A 24,066-nucleotide genomic window follows, 5' to 3' on the forward strand; every position below is an offset into this window, starting at 1 on the left:
CCCTAAAAGTGGGTCTGATATACTCTGTGGTCAGGTGGACTGAGGATCTACCAGTTATCCTTGGGCTTCACAACACCTACAGACCAGACCTGGGTGGTTCCTTGGCAGCTGGTACATGGAGAAACACTGAGAATATGCTGCAATTTCATAGAAGCTGCCACACCCCGGTCCCCCATCAAGAGACCTATCAACACTTATTGGGCATCTTGGAGAGATACACCCCCACAGCTATCCAGACGTGGTACTGGTCCACTATTCACACACAAAGGACTTCAGCTTGTTCTTATAGGATGCAGTGTAGTGTTGTGTGGTGACAGACTGGCTCTCCAGCCACACTACGTAGGGCCACACGAGGTTGTCAGCAGGAGAAACTGCACCATGGATATTATGTTAGATCAAAAATAGACAATGGTCAGCAGACATGAGTCTATGTATTCCATGTGTGGGCTGACAACCACTACCTACTCTGCTGCCTGGTCCAGCTTCCACCTGTGCCCCAGAAGCAAGCATCCTCTGTACCACAGTGCACAAGATCTGGCAGTCACGTGCACTTAGCAGTGTACTTTCTAGACGGCACTCTGCTCCCACTGAGGGGGCTGTTGTAGGGACCGCAGATGTCATCTGGTACATGTTGTTAGTGCACAAGTCTCAAGTGTCAATTTCATTTGTGCGCTAAGTAGTTGGGCACATTCCACTAGGGATGCTGTCTTTGTTCTCATGACATGCAATGCTTTCTTTTGTTACATTTTGTATGTTTGTTGTTCTTGGTTTTTTACTTTGTCTTGTGTGGGTTCCTATGCACAATGTATTTAGTAATGCAGGCAAACAGAACTCACAGTGCAAGTGATCTGTTCCCACATTCCTAGTCCGCGAGTTCAGCATTGTCTGAGCTCTGTATTTGGCATTCTATGAACAAATAAACTACTGTCGTTGTGTTAAAGATATTCTAGTGTACAGGTTATTCCTGTAGCACACACAGCAGTCGAAAGGCCTGATTCTCATACATAGAGGCCAAGCTCTAGATGCTGACTGACACATTCAAGGGAATGATTGTGCTGATATGAGCTGAGGAGGCATCCACAGTAGGCATGCTGCCATTGCAAGTACCATAAGGTGACTTAAGGCACATCTGACATTATACCTTACAAAAGTTGGAAGAAACCTGGAATTTAAAAGCCTTCACCAAGGAATGGATAAGAAACTTTGCTCCTATTTAAGAGAAGCTGTTGGCTTGTTGCATTTATATTTGTCTACCTCACACACATGCAAATAAGAGAAGCTGAGTGCTGTATTACTTTGTCCATTTGGAGAAAAATAACTAATCTGAAAAAATTACGGCTTTTATGCTTAAGCTACTTAGCATTTGTTTCTAGACACTAATAACATTTACGTAACACTAAACAGAATATTGTCATTAGTCTGTAAACGGACAATTGAGATCTGTTTAATGAGAGTTGAAGGTTCTCATGAACTAAAATATTTTCAAAATTACACAAGTTTTCATTAACAAATTCCTTTAATTTGTTTTGAGTAGCCAGGAATTGAAGGGGTCACAAAAAGTGCTAACTCTCATTTAATAATGATTGATCTGATAAAGTTATGTACTGAATGTAACAATTAGTTCTTTAAGTAGGCAACTATCAGAAAATATTATCTCCTACATAAATTGTTTGGTATCATTGTATGTCCTTGCCTTTTAAGACATCTTCTTTCCTTAAGACAGTAATGCAAAATATGCTGTTTGTTTATTAGTACTTTCTTCTGCTGACCCTCTTTAGTTATCATTTCTATGCCTCATATCTGCCAATTGTCATTTAACTTAAAATGTCTGTTTCACAAAGTGTGCCTAATTCAGTATGTACTCAATTAGTATTCATCTTTTCCAGTTCAGTTGCTGTGGGACCAACAATATTACAGACTGGGGTGTTGTATACAAAAATGAGTCACTACCAGACTCTTGCTGTGCCAGTTTCTTACATACACAGTACAGCTGTAATGTCACAATGGCAGAAGAGCATCACATTAGGAGCTGTCATGTTGCAGTTCAAGAATCTGTAATAGCAAATGCTGTTACACTGGGTGGTGTTGGTGTTGGAATAGCATTTATTCAGGTTAGTGTAAATTAAAATTGAGGTTTGTGGTAAAGTTGTCACTTGTGAGCAAAGCACAGATGATTTCTTCAAAAAGGAATCATACTATGCCAGGCATAGCGTGTGGTAACTCTAATAGTGCCTTCATTGAAAGGATATTACCTTATATCCAATCATTTAGTCCTGACTGATGGTTACCAAAATTTGTCATGTAGCTACTACAGTAAACAATCTTCCTCTGAACCTTAAAAGTATTGTAACACAGTTGTGGTGCTGCCTTTGGATAAATAATGAAATGTTTGATATGGCGATAGTTAACGTAAGTGTTTGAAATACTTTGGTGAGGAGGCAAGGGAGATAGTCGGCCCCTCTTCCATTTAAATTGCTGATTAATGTATTGCTTTACAGCCAAGAAAAGGTTTCACACTCCATTTCTTACTGTGTGTGAACTGAACAATACTTATCATTAAAAAGCTTCACGCATGTTCCACACTGTGCTGCCACAGGTGTTAATACTGTAAAGTACATGTAAATCACCACCACTGCTACTACCACTACATTTGCTGCTAAATGCTATAAACCACAGGCTACTAAAAATGCTTACATGTGCAACTCAACAAGGTGCAAGGTACCTGACACCTGAGCATGTTCAATGAATGGTGTGGGAAATTAAAGCATTTAACAGCATTTAAAGTGGTGCATTACATACTTCCTGTGTTTGATAATAGATGAACTACTTTAATTGTGATAACAATAATTCAAGGGGAACTAGTACACCCTATATTTTTGGAAGGATTTAAAATTTTGTCTGAATGTTTCCTGTTATGAACAGGTACACCATACGTTCCTTTCTCACAACACCTGCAATGTACTATTGTGATATTTTTGTTTCAGCTACTGGGAATTATTCTGTCCTGCTGTCTCGCCAAGTCCATACGAAAACACTATGAATCTGTGTAACATTAGAAATTCCTCTAAGTAAGGCAAACATGTACAAGATTCATCAACTGCAATTTTCGGACTGATGCATGTTAAATGAAGTAAAATCATGTTGTGCCATACTCAAAATTAAAAGCATTGAAAGTTATTACAGTTGATCTTGTTGGTCAGAGACAATTACTGAGAACTGTTGTGTAAATAAATAATGGCTAATTCTGTGTTCCTTTTGTATTAAAACTACAATTTTAACAAATAAAATTGAGCTCAAGTTTGATTATAGTGAAAAACTTTCTACTCTACCTTCCAACTTAGTTACAGTGAATTAATATTACTGATGGGATTATTGGTCTGGTCTACAAAGACAATGTATGGTGACTTTAGAAAATTTAATTTCAAACTTCCTTGTTTCACACCAGTAAACAAAAATTGCTAGTGTTGCTGAACGACAAATTCAAAAATGTACTGGGTCTGGAGAGATCAATGTATTCTAGTTGCCACATTCCCTGGTGATATAAATACTTCAATTATGTGAAGGACTGTGTGTTGGAAGTGGAGATTAGTACATTGAGAGCATATATTGTAGATTCCTTCAGTGATGCCAAAATTGCAAAATTTTCTTGTTGCCAATAAATAATACAGCTGAAATGTTCATAATTTGCAAATCAAATGTTGTTACATAATAAGCAGCTGTGGATTCAATGTCTGTTCCTTCAGGCAGGCACACATCTCTGTAAGAACATTGTTCAAAGTGAACTGTCAACACATTGTACAATTACAGAAATTGCTGGGGTTGGGAAATGTTAGCATAAAAAGGTAGTATGGGCAAAAATAACTTGAAGATGCAAAGTAAATGTGTTACGTAATGTCCCCACATTTGTACTTCACTTGGATAATATGAATAAACATTTGAAAGCTTCTTTAGAAAATCGATGTAGACTTGTTGCACCGGTGTGCATGCTACACAGCACTTCAGAACAACTCAGTGGTTGCCAACAGATTTGAAAAGCTACTAAAATATGTGTGGAATGCTACTGGACTTCGTCATCTGAAAGTGTTCAAAGATTAATGGGGTAAGCCTTCTACTAAGAGATGTGATGTCTTTCAGATCAGACATGCTTTTATGTATTTAAATAGTTTAAATGGTTCAAATGGCTCTGAGCACTATGGGACTTAATTTCTGAGGTCATCAGTCCCCTAAAACTTAGAACTACTTAAACCTAACTAACCGAAGGATATCGCACACATCCATGCCTGAGGCAGGATTCGAACCTGCGACCATAGCGGTTGCGCGGTTCCAGACTGTAGCTTCCAGAACCACTCCGCCACTCTGGCCGGCAAATAGTTTAAAGATGAATAAATTTCAGAAGAGAAATTTTGACCATGTGTTTATGGAATTCTAGAATACTGGCAACTTTATCAAAGTTCAGAGATGATTGGAAGACCCTTATCTTTCTTCACCAAATGAGATTATTACAATATCTTACCTACAATTTAAAAACAGTTGACTTGTGCTATCAATGACAAAGTTATGATAGCAAACTACAGACATAACAGCCAAACAAGTAATGGGAAATGTAAAAAGAAAATTGGTCCAAGAGCTTACACTAACGTGGAATCACAGGAAGTTCTGTGCCAAAAATCACAGCAGAATTATTTCTCAATTTTTGGTGAAGATAGTGATTTGAAAGTAATACATGAAATGATTTCAGGTGATGTCTTTGAAGGTAGAGAATGTAGTCTGTCAGTGGCCAGTCTTTGAAAACAAACGATTTCTGATGAAATGCTTGAAGAATTGTCCTGAAAATAAATTTGAAATAACAATGTACATACGTATAACAAAGTGGAGCAATGAATGTGACTGGATTATTCATAGATTCTTAATCACAGGTGGTAATTGTTTTTATTCATGTAAATAGAAATTCTGAATAAATATTTTTGTTCATGGACAAATCTGTATTGGTTATTAATCACCCAAATGAATTATGCCAAAATCTGGAGGTAATGGCTGCATGTTGCATGAGCTCACACTTCAAATTCTCATTGTCTGGGTGTGCAACGACTGTGTTGCTGCCCTCATTAGGGAGTGTGCAGAGGCACACTCGCAAGAAACACGTTCTCCCAAGAGTGCACCAATAGACTGAAATTGGTGGTGGGATATTCGTACATTTGGGAACCATAAAACAGCTGTAATGTGACGTGTACAATAATGCTTAGACGTGAACGTGTAAAACATATGTATTTTTCCATCTATACTTTCAAAACGCATGCAGTAATGTTTTGTGAAGGTTGCGCATGTTAAACCTGACAATGTGTTGCATAATACAGAAAAGTAACAATGTACATTACATGTTTTAGTTCAGAAACCACTCTGAATATGGCATGTCCATATGAAGTCTTCTACTTCAAATGATCATTCCTGTCATCTCGTCAGATGTTGACCATTCCTCCCAGGACAGCTTATAAAAGCAGATTCTTGAATTTTCTTTTGAGTGCATATGCCAGATAAGTCAGATCCGAAAAATCTAGACTGATTTTCTGAAATACTGCTCGTGCTGTTTTCACCGAGTCTTTCATTGTCAACACTTGCGTGTTGATGGCCGTAACATGGGTGGTGCCAAACAAAATACTTTATCATCAGTCGCAACTTTAATTTGTGCTTTCTAGAAACTTAGGGACACAACATCCCTGTTCAAAACCAGTCTTTTACTAATTTAGTCATGTATTTATGTGAAAGATATATTTTTGAGAATTTTTGGATGCTTGCAAAAGTACTTTTGTGAATTTTAAGTTGCAAGTTTTGTGCATAATCAGTTTCATGGTAAACCAGCATTTGCAGTTTAGTTCCTACAGGTAAGTAAATAAGTAAAATATCATGCCACACTATTTTTCCCTTCTTGAAAGGAATGTATACTGTCTGCAATTACCATAAATTAATGCTGTTGTCAAATTTGTTAGTGACAATGACCTGGAAAACATTTAAACTGACGACTGCTGGCGGCACTCAGTAGGGTGAGTGGTGGTGGTGATTGGACCCAGTAGATACAATGATGACTGATAAAAAATGCTACAGAAAAATGTAATCCTAACATGTCCCACTCCACTGATTCTGGCTGGCAAAAGCTCACAGATGAAGGCCTCAGCCTTGGCAAAAACTAACAGAATCAGTGTCCTCAAATGCTTATATTGGGCAGAGTGATGTCCAATGGCCTGGCAGTGGGCCATTGTTCATTCTGATGTTTGCATGCTCCATGGCGTGCCGTGATGGTGTTCTGCAATGACCGACGCCCGCACGTAGGTGGCTTAGACCCGGTGCTGTCCACTGCAAAGGTGAAGAAAGAGTGCCATGCATGAGACACAACTGGCTTCCCCTGGCAGGAGTTGGACGGTAGCAGATAGCTGCTCTGTGGCACCAAATCCCACAGGGAGACTCACTGACAGTGGTGGTGGTGGTGGCGGCGACGGGCCCGAACTGATATTGAACCTGTTGCTGCAGCTGGTGCTCTCCAGTTGTCCTGTCACCTGGTGTGGTCCTGGCATCACGGTGCTGCTGCTGGACTCTATATCTACTACTACTATATGGCTCCGGTGTACACCTGTTACACTAAAAGCTTGCACCCAGTCGCATTGCTAACAGGATTATTGTATTGGTGTAACGACACAGTCATGCCCATTACCACTGCACAGAGTAGATTTCCACTTATTTTGGCTAGCCTGTCCTGAAATCTTTTAGCATACACGTTCCTATGACTCATATGTCACACTATGCTACTGCCCAGCAGTAGTTTGGTTCTACCAGAATTAGGTAGTGACACTATTTTGTGTGGCTGAGACCCAGCCCCTCAGGCTTTGCTTAGGACTGGTTCTCCACAATGACCACTTCCACCTTTACACAACGCTATCAACTTTAGACATAATACATTCACTATACTAAAATTTCATGGCTAGCTTCTCTCATCTTTACTCTTCAAATTCACTGTCGATCTTTTGCTCTTGGGATCCAGTCCACTAGAACCTGAATTACTGGTAGAATACATTTTTGTACAGCTCCTCTCAGATAAACAAAAGCTCTGCAGAGCAAAGTACCTCATCATGGCACTAGGAATTGCAGTGTTAAAGGTAATGGAGACTTGTCTACCACCCTGATACTGCTCCACATGCTGCATTACCTGCTCCAGTGATCTGCCCTTCCTTTGCGACTATCATCTGACCCAGTGAATGAACTAGGCATAGTTACCAGGTATTGTCTAGAAAGGGTAATATTTTGCTTAGGTAATACTTTAAGGGCTCAGCTGGCCAATGTAGCTGTTGTTGTTACGTTTAACACAGTGGCAATCATCACGGTAGCTGTTAGATGAGAAGTTGGTCCTGTAATATCACACATCATAGTAGTTCGTTTATAAACAACTGACTTCTTCTTAGTTCTGAGCATCTGACACCCATGAACTTTTGTTGCTCATAGCAATGTGCAACCACTACTGTGTTGTCATACACTGAATATACCCTGTGTATCCCAACCCAATGGAAGAATTTTGGTTTCATCACCTCCTTCTGCATGGCAGGAGTACTTCCATCTAAATCTCATAAGTAGGACATATAGTAACTTCCCTGCTTTGGCATTGCTGAAACTCTCCCGCAGTCATAAACATGTGGTGACAACTGAGGGAGTTTCAGCAATGCTAATGTAACATGACAGGCCCTTTAATCTGTATAATCTACCCCACTGTTTGTAGCCTCACCAGATGGGTGTACATTGTGTAACAATTGACAAATGCATGCTCGTCTGAAACTGGTACTTTCACTGATATGTGCAACCACTTGTTATGTTTCCACTTCTGCTGAATGGCTGAAGAGACACCCTAAACGTATCCCCTTCTCTCCACAACCTCCATATTCCATACAGTAACTACGTATATTGCCTATCCTAACATACAATAGCTACCCCCAACAATCTATACCACACACAAATAAAATAACCAAATTCACAAGAACCATAACAAAACACAATATAGATTAACTACTTCAAACTTTAATGCCTATGCCATAAGATGTATATGTACCATCTCCTACCGTTCATTCTTCCACAGCTTTCTCACTTCTTTCCTCGCTTCCATTAATACTCCAACTGGGATTGCTTCTGGGGCACCTTTGAATTTTAGCAGATGCCCTACATGTAAAATTGTTGACATTGTTGGGATATGGGTTCAATCACTTGGTACAGACCCTGGTGCTCTGTCACAAACATCTTTCCTTTTGTTGTATGCAGACTGGTTACCACTGGCCCACCTCGTACTGAATTAAAATTCCCCCAGGGGGGTCCACAACTCTTTTGTGGATACGTGCGTAGCGAGCACAGGACCCCAAGCTGTGGCCCTCCTTCCTTTCCGGGCTGCATACCTTCCCATTCCGCATCCTTCCCCATCCCCCATCTTCACCCCCCCCCCCCCATGGCTCTTTCCTTCCCTTTCTCCCCCTCTGGGAGTATGGTTTGTGCCTACGTCCGGAGATGGACGCTCGAAACTGTTACAAATTCCTTGCTTTCTACACTTGCAAGTCTTTGTCCTTCCTCTGTCCTTCTCTTTTCCTTACCTCCTCTCTTTGCCCTTTTCTCCACTGCAGCGTTTGAGACCCCTCTTCTTCCCTTTCCCTTTCTCTATTTTCCTCCCTGTGTGTGCCTGAAGGCTGACCCACGCATTTCCATGCGTAGCCGGTGATGGGGTAACGCGTAATTCCCCACCCCGGGTGGACAGGCAGGACACGTACGTACCCCCCGGTAATGGACGGGCCCAGGGAGGGGTGATTACCCGAGCTGATATCTTCCGAAAGTGCCGATTGGCCCCTCCATCCGTTTGTCGGGAGGTGTGACCTAGGTGTGAACAATCACCTAAGGCGGGAGTGCCCTCAGAGAGGGCCCCCACAAGGGAGGAGCGCGCCATCGGAGACGCCGGTAATCATGGGGATTCTTCCGCAATGGTTTCCTCACCTTCCACTATGTCTGCTCACAAGCGTAAGTTCGAGTCTCAGCCACAGACAGTTCTTCCATCGTTGCCACAGTTCCTTGTTGTTTCTCGGTCTGACGAAGGTCAAGACTTCTCCACAGTCAACCCTTTCATTATTCAGAAAGGTGTCTACGCAATTGCAGGTCCTGTAAAGTCTTGTTCCAGATTACGGAATGGCACCCTGTTGTTAGAAACAGTCACTGCCCTCCAGGCACAAAAATTGCTGCGTACTTTTCTGCTCCACACCTTCCCTGTCCGGGTTGAAGCGCACCGCACTTTAAATTCCTCGCATGGAGTCGTTTATACACGCTCCCTCGATGGATTGTCTGACGAAGAAATTCAGCACTACCTGTCTGACCAGGGCGTAACGGCTGTTCATAGTTATGAAAAGGGTTGACTCGAACATCATTCCAACCTGCACTGTCTTCTTGACATTTGACAAAGTTCAACTCCCATCGAAAATCAAAGCAGGCTATGAGATAATTTCCGTTCGCCCTTACGTCCCAAACCCTACGCGTTTCTATCAGTGTCAGCGGTTCAATCACACCAGCCAGTCCTGTTCCAATCCGGCCAAATGTGTTACGTGTGGCAAGGATGCCCATGAGGGTGCTTTTCCACCTCCATCCCCTCGCTGCATCAACTGTATGGGTGACCACGCTGCTTCCTTTCGAGATTGTCCCGTTTTTAAGGACGAAAAGCTCATCCAGGAAATTAGAGTAAAGGAAAAGGTGTCGACCTTTGCTGCTCGAAAATTATTCGCCAGTCGACAGCCCACCGTGCCTCCGACAGGAAAATACATCACTGTCCTTGCTTCTCCTCGGCCAACAAAGGAGGCGTCCACCCAGACTTGCGACCTCACCTTTAGTGCCACTGTCGTCAGATCGGCCAGCGCAAAGATCGCCCGTTCAACCTCACCACTTTCGCCTGCCCACTCTCTGGCTCACCCTTCGTTGGGTTCTGCTAAATATCGAGCCCAAAAGTCAGACACCAAGACTTCAAAAAAGAGCATACTCGTGAAGAGTTTTTACGTATCGCAACCTCCCAACCATCGGTTCCTCCTTCATCTAAACATCATACTTCCAAGAAGGCTACAAAGAAACACAGTTCCTCTCCTTCTCCGTCAAGGCATGTCCCATCTACAGCACCACCAGGCGGAAATCGCCCTCGGCCGTCTTCTGCTGGCGGCCGATCTACCGGCCGATCGCTGGTGGCAGGAGCTGCTCCTGAACAACCTATGGATCAGGATCTTCTGCCTTCGGCCGAATGCCATTCCATGCTGTCGGTCGCAAGCTCTGAGCAGTCGTTGAGTTAACAGCAACCTTGGTCACATTCCTCCATTTTCTGTTCACCCTATGTCCATTATCCACTGGAATGTCCGCGGTATTCGAGCCAATTGGGATGAATTGTCGATCCTCTTACGATCCTACTCGCCGGTCATCTTCTGTCTTCAGGAAACAAAGCTGCGTCCCCATGACCGCTTTGTTCTCCCTCATTTTCAGTCCGTCTGATATGATCTCCCCTCTGTTGAAGGCACTCCAGCACATGGAGGACTCATGATTCTTCTCCATGATACTCTCCATTATCACCCAATCCACTTACACTTCCTTCCAAGCTGTCGCCGTCCGTCTTTCCCTTTCTGGATACACGTTCTCTCTTTGTACTGTATACATTCCATCGTCCACACCAATGGCACGAGCTGATCATCTTCTTGGTCAGCTTCCACCCCCCTATTTGCTGGTTGGGGACTTCAATGCCCACCGCCCGCTTTGGGGATCTCCACATCCTTGTCCACGTGGCTCACTATTGCTGGACGTCTTCCACGACGCGGATCTAGTTTGCCTCAACACTGGGGTCCCTACATTTTTGTCTGCCTCCACGACAAATTTATCTCATTTGGACCTTGCGGTCGGTACTGTTCCGCTAGCTCGGCGCTTCGAATGGTTCGCCCTTGATGATACACACTCCAGTGACCACTTTCCATGTGTCCTTAGACTGCAGCCTCAACTGCCATATATGCGCCCGCGACGCTGGAAGTTTGCCCAAGCTGATTGGACACTTTTTTCGTCTCTAGCGAAATTCGATGACCGTCACTTTCCCAGCGTCGACGATGTGGTCACACATATTACCGACGTTATTCTTACAGCTGCAGGACGTTCCATACCACGCACCTCCGAATTGCCCCGGCGCCCCCCAGTTCCTTGGTGGAACGAGGCATGCCGTGACGCACTACGTGAGCGGCGACGTGCTCTCCGCGTTTTCCGCCACCATCCTACTTTGGCCAACTGTATCCGCTATAAGCAGTTCCGTGCGCGATGCCGTCGTGTCATCCGCGATAGCAAGAAGGCAAGCTGGAAATTCTTTATTAGCTCATTTAACACCTTCACTCCCTCCTCGGAAGTTTGGAGTCGACTTCGACGTTCTCAGGCGCGCCTAGTTTCTCCCCGGTCTCTGGGCTCACTGTCGCGCATGATACCTTAGTGGACCCCGTCGCAATTTCTAACTCGTTGGGTCAGCACTTTGCTGAGATTTCGAGCTCTTCAAATTACCCGCCGGCGTTTCTCCCGAAGAAACGTGCAGCGGAAATGCGACCTCTTGCTTTCTCCTCTCAAAATCGCGAAAGCTACAATACTGTTTTCTCCATGCGGGAACTCCAACATGCAGTCTTCTTCTCGTTTCTCCGCCCCAGGACCGGATGGTATCCACGTCCAAATGTTGCTGCATTTATCAACCCATAGTCTGCGTTATCTCCTTCGCCTTTATAATCGAATTTGGACCGACAGTACTTTTCTCAGACGATGGCGGGAAGCTATCGTCGTTCCTGTTCCGAAACCTGGAAAGGACAAACATCTCCCCTCTAGCTATCGCCCCATTTCTCTCAAGAGTAGTGTCTGTAAGGTTTTTGAGCGTATGGTGAATTACCGTTTAGCTTGGTGGCTGGAATCCTGCAGTCTTTTAACACCTGCCCAATGCGGATTCCGAAAGCATCATTCTGCAGTTGACCATCTTGTTGCTCTCTCCACTTGTATCATGAACAATTTTCTCCGGAAACGCCAAACAGTAGCAATATTTTTTGGTCTGGAGAGAGCATACGATACCTGTTGGAGGACAGGCATCCTCCGCACACTGTTCTCTTGGGGCTTTCGTGGTCGGCTGCCCTTTTTTCTTCGCGAATTTATGGCAGAGCGCACATTTAGGGTGCGGGTGAACACTACTCTCCCGTACTTTCTCCCAAGAAAACGGGGTACCCCAGGGCTCCGTGCTGAGTGTTGTACTGTTTGCTATTGCCATAAATCCAATTATGGATTGTCTCCTTCCTGATGTCTCGGGCTCCCTCTTTGTGGACGATTTTGCGATCTACTACAGCTCTCAACGGACCAGCCTTCTTGAACGACGTCTTCAAGGATGTCTCGATCGCCTCCACTATTGGAGCATCGAAACCGGCTTCCGTTTTTCTCCCAGTAAGACCGTGTGTGTTAATTTTTGGCGACGTAAGGAGTTTCTTCCGCCCTCCTTACATCTAGGTCCTGTCAACCCTCCGTTTTCAGACGTCGCTAAATTCTTGGGTCTTACGTTTGACAGAAAACTGTGCTGGTCCTCCCACGTTTGCTATCTTTCGGCTCGCTGTTTGCGATCCCTCAACACCCTCCGTGTCCTGAATGGTACCTCCTGGGGAGCGGACCGAGTGGTCCTTCTCCGCCTCTATCGCGCCTTAGTGCGCTCGAAATTGGACTATGGAAGCATAGTATACTCCTCTGCTCGGCCGTCTATTCTTCGGCGTCTCGACTCTATCCACCACTGTAGATTACGTTTAGTGTCTGGAGCTTTTTACACCAGCCCTGTGGAAAGACTTTATGCTGAGACTGCTGAACCTCCGCTGTCCAATCGGCGAGCAGTCCTTCTGAGTCGTTATGCTAGCCATCTGTCTTCCATGCCTGCTAATCCAGCCCATGACATTTTTTTCGACGCTTCCTTTGATGTAGGGTATGCAGGCCGCCCCTCCTCCCTACTACCACCAGGAGTCCGCTTCCGTCAACTGCTCCATTCTCTTTCCTTCCGCTTTGCTAAAACCTTCTTGACAACTTGGAGTACAGCACCGCCTTGGCTCCGTCCCCGGATCGACTTGCTCAGAGACCTATGTCAATTTCCCAAGGATGGTACCCCTACACTTGTTTACCGTCGGGCATTTGCTGCTCTATGTGCACAAATGACGGAAGCCACATTTATTTACACCGACGGCTCGAAAACATTAGGTGTAGGGAGTGCCTATATTGTTGGCAACACCCCAAATCACTTTCGGCTTCCCGACCAGTGTTCAGTTTATACTGCGGAGCTTTACGCTGTTCTCCAGGCTGTCCACTACATCCGCCGCCATCAGCGGATACAGTACGTAATCCGCTCAGATTCTCTCACCTCTCTCCTAAGTCTCCAAGCTCTTTACTCTGTGCACCCTCTGGTCCACCGGGTTCAGGACTGTCTGCGCTTGCTCCACCTGGGGGGCGTCTCAGTGGCGTTCCTCTGGCTCCCGGGACACGCTGGTATCTGTGGGAATGAGGCGGCCGATATAGCGGCCAAGGCTGCAGTATCTCTTCCTCGGCCAGCTATTCAGTCTCTTCCGTTTACCGATCTACGGAGCGGTTTATGTCGCCAAGTTGCTCATTTATGGCATGCGCATTGGTCAACACTTCCCCATAATAAATTGCGGGAAGTGAAAGCCCTTCCTTGCGCTTGGACCTCTTCCTACCGACCGCGTCATCGGGAGGAGGTAATTTTAGCTAGACTCCGGATAGGGCACTGTCGTTTTAGCCATCGACATCTTTTAAGCGGTGATCCTCCCCCACTCTGTCCCCACTGCTCTCAGCTGTGGACGGTCACACCTTTTAATTGAATGCCCCTATTTTAATCCGTTACGCTCCCGTCTACAGCTATCGCCTGATCTATCGTCGATTTTAGCAGATGACACGCGCTCAGCTGACTGCGTTCTACAAATTATTAGTGCCAGTGAAATGACGTCAGTCATTTGAAACTTTTTTGGGGACAACCAACCCCTTTCTATAGTGGATTTTTAAGCATTCCTTCTGCCTCTAGTTTCTCAAATTTTATGACTTTGTTTCCATTGCTGCTGATTTTAAATTTCGTTTTTTTCCTGTTTCCTACGTCACGGGCTGGGCGCTAATGACCATAGAAGTTGTGCCCTAAAACCACAAACAAACAAAAAACCGTGTCCTGAATGGTACCTCCTGGGGAGCGGACCGAGTGGTCCTTCTCCGCCTCTATCACGCTTTAGTGCGCTCGAAATTGGACTATGGAAGCATAGTATACTCCTCTGCTCGGCCGTCTATTCTTCGGCGTCTCGACTCTATCCACCACTGTGGATTACGTTTAGTGTCTGGAGCTTTTTACACCAGCCCTGTGGAAAGACTTTATGCTGAGACTGCTGAACCTCCGCTGTCCAATCGGCGAGCAGTCCTTCTGAGTCGTTATGCTAGCCGTCTGTCTTCCATGCCTGCTAATCCAGCCCATGACATTTTTTTCGACGCTTCCTTTGATGTAGGGTATGCAGGCCGCCCCTCCTCCCTACTACCACCAGGAGTCCGCTTCCGTCAACTGCTCCATTCTCTTTCCTTCCGCTTTGCTAAAACCTTCTTGACAACTTGGGGTACAGCACCACCTTGGCTCTGTCCCCGGATCAGCCTGCTCCGTGACCTTTGTCGATTTCCCAAGGATGGTACCCCTTCACTTGGTTATCGTCGGGCATTTGCTGCTCTATGTGCACAAATGACGGTTGCCACATTTATTTACACCGACGGCTCGAAAACATCGTTAGGTGTAGGGAGTGCCTATATTGTTGGCGACACCCCAAATCACTTTCGGCTTCCCGACCAGTGTTCGGTTTATCCTGCGGAGCTTTATGCTGTTCTCCAGGCTGTCCACTACATCTGCCGCCATCAGCGGATACAGTATGTTATCTGCTCAGATTCTCTCAGCTCTCTCCTCAGTCTCCAAGCTCTTTACTCTGTGCACCCTCTGGTCCACCGGGTTCAGGACTGTCTGCGCTTGCTCCACCTGGCGGGCGTCTCGGTGGCGTTCCTCTGGCTCCCGGGACACGTTGGTATCTGTAGAAATGAGGCGGCCGATATTGCAGCCAAGGCTGCGGTCTCTTCTTCGGCCAGCTATTCAATCGATTCCCTTCGCCTATCTACGGAGCATTTTATGTCGTCGTGTTGTTCTTTTATGGCACGCACATTGGTCGACACTTCCCCATAATAAATTGCGGGACGTGAAAGCTCTTCCTTGTGCTTGGACCTCTTCCTCCCGAACGCGTCGTCGGGAGGAGGTGATTTTAACTAGACTCCGGATAGGGCACTGTCTTTTTAGCCATCGACATCTTTTAAGCGGCGATCCTCCCCCACTCTGTCTCCACTGCTCACAGCTGTGGACGGTAAGACACCTTTTAATTGAGTGCCCCTATTTTAATCCGTTACGCTCCCGTCTACAGCTGTCGCCTGATATATCGTCGATTTTAGCAGATGACACGCGCTCAGCCGACCGCGTTCTCACTTTTATTAGTGCCAGTGAAATGACGTCAGTCATTTGAAGCTTTTTTTGGGGACAACCAACCCCTTTCTGTAGTGGATTTTTAAGCCTTCCTTCTGCTTTTAGTTTCTCCAATTTTATGACTTTCGTTCCCATTGCTGCTGGTTTCCATTTTCGGTTTTTTACTGTTTCCTAAGTCACGGACCAGGCGCTAATGACCATAGCAGTTTTGCGCCCTAAAACCAAAACAAAAACAAAAAAAACTGAATTAAAATCGTACTTATTTTCATTGCCTCCTCTTGTTTTTCCAATGCCTTGTTGTTTGCTTGCTAATCCTTCCTCCAGATCTCTCACTATTTCCGCAATTTTCAGACTGACTTTCCATTCCTGCTCTGTTTCTGCTTAATCATACTGAATGGCGGTAGCATAACCTTATTGTACATCACTTCCAACAGTGAGAATCCTGTACTAGTATGCACTTTTGAATTAAAAGTACTCACCACAAAAGATAAATGTGTCCCAATCTGTGTGGTGGGAGTTCGAATAACTAAGCATTCTCCCAGTTGTTGAATAAACTCACTCTGTCCTTTCGTTTGACTGAGGATGAAGTGGAATGGTTTCTAATTTCTACGACTGACCCAATTCCTTCATGAGGTCGGACATAAAGTTCATTACGTGAGCAGTTATTGTTATGGTAACTTCAATACCCATTCGCCGTTGTTTGCGTCACTGTGACTGCCTGCTTGTCCAGCATCGGCATCATCTTGATATAATGAGAAAAATGATATATGATTAACACAAACCTGTTTCCTGCGGTCATCCAGATGATTAATGGTCCTAACACATCCACCTCCATGAAACTAAAAGCCATTCAACGTATTTTCAGTTGCAAATATGGGCAACCATAAACTGTGTAATGGAATGACAGTGAAAATTACCATCGGACTGGGACTTGAACTCAGTTTCCACTTACTATAAGTGGTCTCGCTCACTTGGTATCCAAACACGACTCACAGCCAACCCAAACCTCCACATGCTGTCGACCTTTGCATCATATTTCTGAATAACACAGGCACTGCAATATCATAAAACTAAAATGTTCCATTGCTTCTGGCAACTTCTGCAATAGTTTATTTCTGACTCAAATCAGTGCTGTGCACGCTGTATACAATTCCTGACATACTGATTGATCTCAATTTTCTGTTCTCTCCTCTAGTATTTCCACCTCACCCTCTGATTCATCGTTCTGCAACCTTCATGGGGAGATGAAACGTGATCACACATTTCCCCCAGGACTTCTTTCCTCAACTTCGCTGGTACATCCACTCATGGTCCTAATTTCATCTCCATACACAATAATCAGGCATACGTGCTAAACTGCTGCTTGCTATATTGCTTACACTGTCAGCATTCTGTCCTGCTTGCCACTCAGCAAGATTTAAGATTCTGACCTAGTGCTTGTGCCACTGTTCTCTTGCTGTTTAGTGTGTCTGCATTTCTGTGCTGTTTCCTTGGTTTGTAGAATACTTCATACTCCCATTCACTGAGTTTCAATACCTAACTTGTCAGTTTATTGTGTGGGCCCTTCAAACCTACTAACCACTTCAAAGAAGCATTGTCTGCCACTACCTTAAACTTACTTCCATACAGGTAACACTGGAAGTACGTTACTCTGTACCCTAGGATCCCAGGCTAAGCCCCCCCCCCCCCTCTCTCTCTCTCTCTCTCTCTCTCTCTCTCTCTCTCTCTCTCTCTCTCTCTCTCTCTCTCTCTCTCTCTCTCTCCATAAAGTTGTCTTGATGAAAAAACAATACGATGTTCCTGTCCATTGACTTCCTAGCTCAAAATGCGCCTGAGAGCATGGTTTGATGTCACATAATAATATAAATAATTACGAAAATCTGAGAACACCAACACTGGATTCAGAGTTAGCACCTCTTTTGATTCAACGAACGCTCTGGCGCTCTTTAGGCCAGACAAACTTGATGCCTTTGTGTAGTAACAGTATAACCAGCCAAGCTATATCTGCAGATTCTCTCACGAACTTTCTATCATAATTCATTAAGCCCAGAAAAGACTGCAACTTCTAGCTCATTCCCCATACTGGAAAATTTCACACTGCCTCTATCAATCTCGGATCAGACCTCACAACAGGAAGTACATCAGTCACTCTCAGTGCACCACATATTTTAGCCCTTACTGGGAAGAAGATATCTTGGTAGTGGGAGGAGCAATATGAAAATGAGTTCTGTAGGATCGAGACAGAGCTGACTTTCAGTTCATCCGTCTTGTTTCATCTTGCAAATGACAGTTCCTGTGGGAACCAGTGCAGTGCTCTATCAAGTAGTGTATGACAGGAACACAAGATGGGGAGACGTCTCGAATGGGGCTGATCTTCAATGACGTCCTTGCTCTCTCGAAATACTTTCACCCATCTCGCCACCATATGACATGACAATACTGCATTACCACTCGCCTAATGCAATCTCTGAAAACACTATTGTGCTCTTTCACTCTTGATCCTTGCATGTAGTGTTCTTAAACATGTTGTTAGGGCGCCTGAACTGTTCTGCCACACTTTCAGGGAGTACACACTGCAACCGATTCGAATAGACATTGCCGCTCACTGCATTAGTTCAACTGAACTGCTCTCAGCTACAGACACTGCCCATGCCACTGGATGTACGTCCTTCATGTTACAGCAGTATTGCCACTTTTTATTCAACCCTAGTATTTTTAATGATCTGGTATGGATCAGTAAAATTAAGTCAGTTATTCAACTCAGGAAAATTTTGGCGTAATTTATGTAATAGTATGTATTATACGAAAATAAAGGTCACAATATCATAATAAATATTTTATTTCTGTGTCAACAATCCCCTCAGAATTTGATAATATTTCTTTTAATACCAACATTTAGTATTTGCTTTAAGACACGGGTCGTTCAAACCCCTCACGCATTTTTGTTAGTCCAGCCACTCATGCGTCCAAGTGTTAAATGAGACGACTTACAACAGAATGACAGGTGATGGCCACCAGCTGCTGGCAGTGTGTTCAGTTTGCTGATGCATCACCACATTCCCATGTTTCCTGACTGTGGCTGGTGGTGGCAGTTATGGGGACGTCAGGCTGTAACACACTTGAGCTCGAGGTGTAGTCGTCTTTTATTGGCACTCTGACAAGAGCAGAGATAGCTGGATCCCAGCTTTGAATTCCCAGGATGGTGGCAAAGTGTGAGATTCCCCCTGGGGCTTGGGCAGCTGGCAGAGTTCATGTTCAAACTGAAGCAGAAGCGTCTGTCATTGGCGCAACGTGGAGTAGCATAGGCTCGACGTCACATCATTGGCTGGCTAATCGACGACGATGGGCTGACTCACACAGTCTTAAATACTTCTTCCCTGCGCTGATTTCTGCTGTTTACATTGCTGCGCTGAATCATCTGGAACGTGTTGGTGACCATCTGGCTGTCTTAATTTGGTAGGTATAGTCCTGCAGAATGTCACAGAAGCATTATGAAACTGCAACCCCTCAAACACCTGTGACCGGCTTGGCGGTGGCCCGGTTTCGTCATGACGATCCTCTGCTAGTTCCAAGACACTTTTATCACTTTACCCCTTCACACTGGTCACAGTGAATCAACGAAGTAAGCCACAAGAAGACAAACAAGACAGCCATATGGGGGAAGTGGGATAGAGAACTGAAGGGGCAGAAGTAGTGATGCCAAGAATACAGCAGGAAATCAAATGCAACCTGTGTGAGGCTACGGAATAGCTGAAAACGAGCAACTGTGAGGTTATGACTGAAGTTATAAGAAATGTATGTGAAGGAACAGGCAGTATGTGCCTGGTTCCCGTCTTGGAAATAAGGAAGTGCAGAATTTACTGAGGTTCAAGGAGCAGCAGGAGAGTCTTAATTGAAGATGGAAACAATGAGAAGAAATGATGGGAGAGATAGGGATTTTAAAAGCGAAAGCTACATACTGGGGGCAGAGGAAAGCACAGGTGAGCTAGTCTGCAATGTGTACGCATATGGTGGCTGCATGTCATATTGCCTGGAGGTAAGGTGTCATTTTGAAACTTCAAGTCATCCCAAGCTTCAAACTTGGCAATCTCATCAATGACATGTTCAAAAACTGTTTCCAAGTACTAATGTGCAACAAGATGTATTTAGAGATGAGCGCTTGAGATAGGATATCAAAAATAAAAATAAAAAATCGATTTATCAAAAATATGTTCGCTTTGTAGTGCACATCTTTCTGAAGAGTTCAAGGAACACAAGACATGCTATGTGGTCCTAAATGTGCCAAAGTGCAGCACCACGCCACTTCCCACAGCATTCTTCTATCGCACAGCACTGTATTTTGCTCTGAGGAATTCAGACGTGAGTAGTAGGACAAAGAGAGCATGGCCCCACATTGCATTGTTGCCAAATTTATTCAAGATGGCAGATCCAAGATAGCTGCAACATGTGTGCCAACATCACAATGACGTAATGGTGGGAAGTTCAAATTTTAGTGGGAAGATAGGTCAGTTGGGCTACCTCCACTAACCTAACCCCCTCCCCCAGAAAATGGTGGAGGTTCAAATTTTGGTGGAAAATAGGTCAATTGGGCTTCCTACACTAACCTAAGAAAATTGCAGGAAAATAGGTCAGTGGGGCTACCTCAACTAACCTAAGTCATCCGACTGCCACTTCCTTCTTGGAATTGGACTCAACCTGTGCTGGGCTGCTGGATAGGACAGACATAAGTATTTATTTTGCATGCAGTCTCTATTTAAACAATTTGAGGCAGTAGCTCCATCCAGTATGTTCACTATGAGGTCCAGAGTCCAACTGACCAGGTGCACAGTGCTGCCATCAGAGGGCACTGTTGTCCCATGGTGGTCTGGGGAAAAATGGTGGAAAAAGGACTCGTTCTGTGTCCAGCTGCTGGAGAAAGGAAGGAATGTACTTTATTTATTTTGGAACAATTTATTTAGGCACACATTTCACGTAGCTTATTTATTACACTGATACAAAACACTAACCCTGGCGTGCTTGAGGTCACAGTAAATAGTCTACAGACCTGCAAACTATGCAGTACATTGATGTACAGACACGAAAGCAACTCGTAAATTGTCAAAATAATGCATGTAAATGGCTCTGCAACCATGCTTGCTAATCAACTGTCTAAATTATGCACTGCACAGCCTGCACATCTGTTCACAAAATAAATCAACAGAAACAACTCTTAAACTGTCAAAAGATAATGCATGTTAACACTATGCAAACACACTCACAATACTTAAACAACGAAAATAATGCTGTGCACACTCACTCATTGCACATAAAAAAATGCTTTCGAGCTGTTGTCAACCACAATGTATCAGCGAACTTTTCCCTACAAAGGTCGGAAGGCAGGCACACGGGATGGTGTGCTCACGCCGGTCCCATACTCGAGACACCTCCAGGCCACATGCACATGTTTACCACTGCTGGCACGATGCCACTCTACCTGTGGTCCAGCGAAGACCTAATTGCCAAGCGTCTCACCATTGTAGGTGCAGATAAAAGGTTGTCAGTGTTATACTGACGTCACAAGCCTATGTAAACGTCAGCAAGGTCTCTTTCTCTCTGAACGCGCTATAGCAATCTGTTACAATGCTTCCCAGAGCAGCACAGGGTGCATTGTTCCTAGTGATCCTAATGGGACATGCAAGATGCGTATAGCCGTGCACAGGTTTACCTGCCCAATGTGGTTCATGTGGTGTCACCACCAGACACCACACTTGCTAGGTGGTAGCCTTTAAATCGGCCGCGGTCAGTTAGTATACGTCGGACCCGCGTGCCACCACTGTCAGTGATTGCAGACCGAGCGCCACCACACGGCAGGTCTAGAGAGACTTACTAGCACTCGCCCCAGTTGTACAGCAGACTTTGCTAGCGAAGCTACACTGACAACTATGCTCTCATTCGCCGAGACGATAGTTAGCATAGCCTTCAGCTACGTCATTTGCTACGACCTAGCAAGGCGCCATAGCATTTGATTTAACTTGTGATGCCTGTACCGTCAGACCGATGTACACCACTTATGGATTAAAGTTAAGTATTCTACCAGTTACCTCCTGTTTTGCTAGTCTTATTTCTCTGACCTGTTCCAGACCTCACGCCAGACTGCGTGAGCTTAAAAGTGTGCATTTCGGCCTCCTCTAGTAAAACGGTGTTGGCTCTTCTGCCAACACATCAGTTCAAATGGCTCTAAGCACTATGGGACTTAACATCTGAAGTCATCAGTCCCCTAGACTTAGAACTACTTAAACCTAACTAACCTAAGGACATTGCACACATCCATGCCCGAGACAGGATTCGAACCTGCGACCGTAGCAGCAGCGCAGTTCCAAACTGAACCGCTTGGCCACAGCCACCGGCCTGCCCAGCATAGATGTCACATTGCCGTGGATTGTTCGCATAGCGACTCACCGTTGCAGGCACAGCTAAAAGGTTCTCAGTGTTATACTGACGTAACATGGCTATGTAAATAAGAGCCAAGTCTACCTCTCTGAAATTGTAAAGTGCCATAGAAATAGTTAATGGACGCTTTTGTAGGAACTTTTGTGATGTATCAGCTTGTCTACATTTAAAATCATCTTTCACAGTGAAAGATTCCTCATATTGAAGTCATGTATGTGATCACAGTTTCAGTGCTAGCCATCCCCAGAAGGTGCTGCCCCTCCATCAAAGCTGTTCCTCCATCTCAAAAAAGCAATGTCAGTCAGTCATTACGTGGTAACCAACAGCATGCCAGCAGACAGATGTGATGGAAAAGACACCATCGATGTATGGTAATAATAAGCATCACAATCGATAGTGCGAACAATTTTAGCAATTTTACAGTAATTTCAACACCAACCAATGATGCAACAGCATGTTTCTCATGTAATGGTCTTCGCACATGGGATAAGTTTCTACTTAATGGTTTACAGCACGCTCCATCACCCTAAGGTTTCAACTTTCTGGAGAACTGATTTCGAGTCTGTATCTTCAGAATTACACAGTGTGAGCGATACTGCTATGCAAGCGATATTGCTGTGTGCTTGATATCAAGAATCATCGTGTAAATGGTATAATATTCGGGCAAACCATGTGAAAATATCTGTGTTCTTGTAATCCTGGAGTCTAGAGATGGGTGTAGAAAGCAAGCAAGCAAGCAGGTCATGGCCAGAAAGAGTAACACGTTTGTGCCTAGGGGATACAAAACTTACTCTGTACAGCAGTTTGGAGAGAGACTTCATTGCACTGATGGCACTCTGGTCATGCATTGGGAGTGGATGACTTGTGACCATTGGCTGCAGTGGATGACTGCCCGACCTCATGGGAAATATCTAGTGCTGCGAGGTGTCTATATGGTGCATACGAGGGGGACCCAAAAGTAACCGGAATCGTAATGCTGCACATCGTGTACTTGTAGTAGCAGGTTGCACCTCCAGAGGGTTGTAGTAGGAGTTCTGCTGAGTCATTCTGCCACGCGGCATCAGCCAACAGCGAGAAATGTGGTTTCTTTGGCAGTTCTTTGAGTGTGCGTACAGTGCATACGTGACACGAGGAAAGGGCTAATTCTTACGAACAACGTGCAGCAGTGAAGTTTTGTTTCTTGCTCGGCAAGAACGCAGCAGAAACTGTTGCAATGATTCAGACAGCCTACAAAGACAATTGTCTTAGTAAAATGCAAGTGTACGAATCGTTTTCTCGGTTTAAAAAGGGAGAAATGGTGGTTGAAGATCGGCTCCTTTCTGGTCGACCTTCAACTGCTCGAAGCGAAGACAACATCGACAAAATCCGTGATCTCATCAGTGAGGATCGACGCACGACACTCGACCAGCTCGAGAACTTGTTCGGGTTGTCCTCGAGCTCAATTCAGCGCATCTTGACCATCGTCTTAGGGATGCGAAGAGTGGCAGCAAAATTCGTGCTGAAGCTTCTTACCAGAGATCAAAGGGATCGTCGCGTTCAAGCCTGTCTCGAAATGAAGGAAGCGTTCAAAGATGATCCACCTTTTTTCAACAATATCATTACAGGTGATGAGTCATGGTGCTATGGGTACGATCCAGAAAGTAAACAACAGTCATCACAATGCGAGTCACCTGGCTCACCTCGACCAAAAAAAGCTCGACAAGTGAAATCGAATGTGAAAACGATGTTGAACTGTTTTTTTTGACATCGAAGGGATCGTACACTCTGAATTTGTCCCTCAAAACCAGACAGTAAACCAACAATTCTATTTGGAGGTTACGAAACAGCTTCACAGAAGTTTGTCGCAAAAACGTCCAGCTTTGTGGGATTCTGGCATATGGTTCCGGCATCACAACACTCCCACACACACAACTCTCAGCGTTCGCCAGTTTTTGGACTCAACGTAGATGACTACCTTAACCCACGCACTCTATTCGCCGGATTTAGCACCCTTGGACTTCTTCCTATTCCCAAGGATGAAAAGAGACTTGAAAGAGAAGCGTTTTGAGGATGTGGAA

The 24,066-nt window shown here is 44.8% G+C and overlaps 1 protein-coding gene across 1 annotated transcript in view; it reads left to right on the forward strand.

Moving 5' to 3' along the window:
- The window catches only part of LOC126485998 (CD63 antigen-like), a 65,699-nt gene extending 62,396 nt beyond the window's left edge, over positions 1-3,303 (forward strand). Inside the window, exons 4-5 of the mRNA XM_050108917.1 lie at positions 1,887-2,111; positions 2,985-3,303. Of these exons, the coding sequence (XP_049964874.1) occupies positions 1,887-2,111; positions 2,985-3,050 (291 nt within the window). The 3' untranslated portion in view covers positions 3,051-3,303. The remainder of the gene's footprint in view (positions 1-1,886; positions 2,112-2,984) is intronic.
- Positions 3,304-24,066: the final 20,763 nt, after the last annotated feature.

The sequence above is a fragment of the Schistocerca serialis genome, chromosome 1 (assembly GCF_023864345.2).
Source record: "Schistocerca serialis cubense isolate TAMUIC-IGC-003099 chromosome 1, iqSchSeri2.2, whole genome shotgun sequence".
In the NCBI taxonomy this organism is placed as follows: Eukaryota; Metazoa; Arthropoda; class Insecta; order Orthoptera; family Acrididae; genus Schistocerca; species Schistocerca serialis.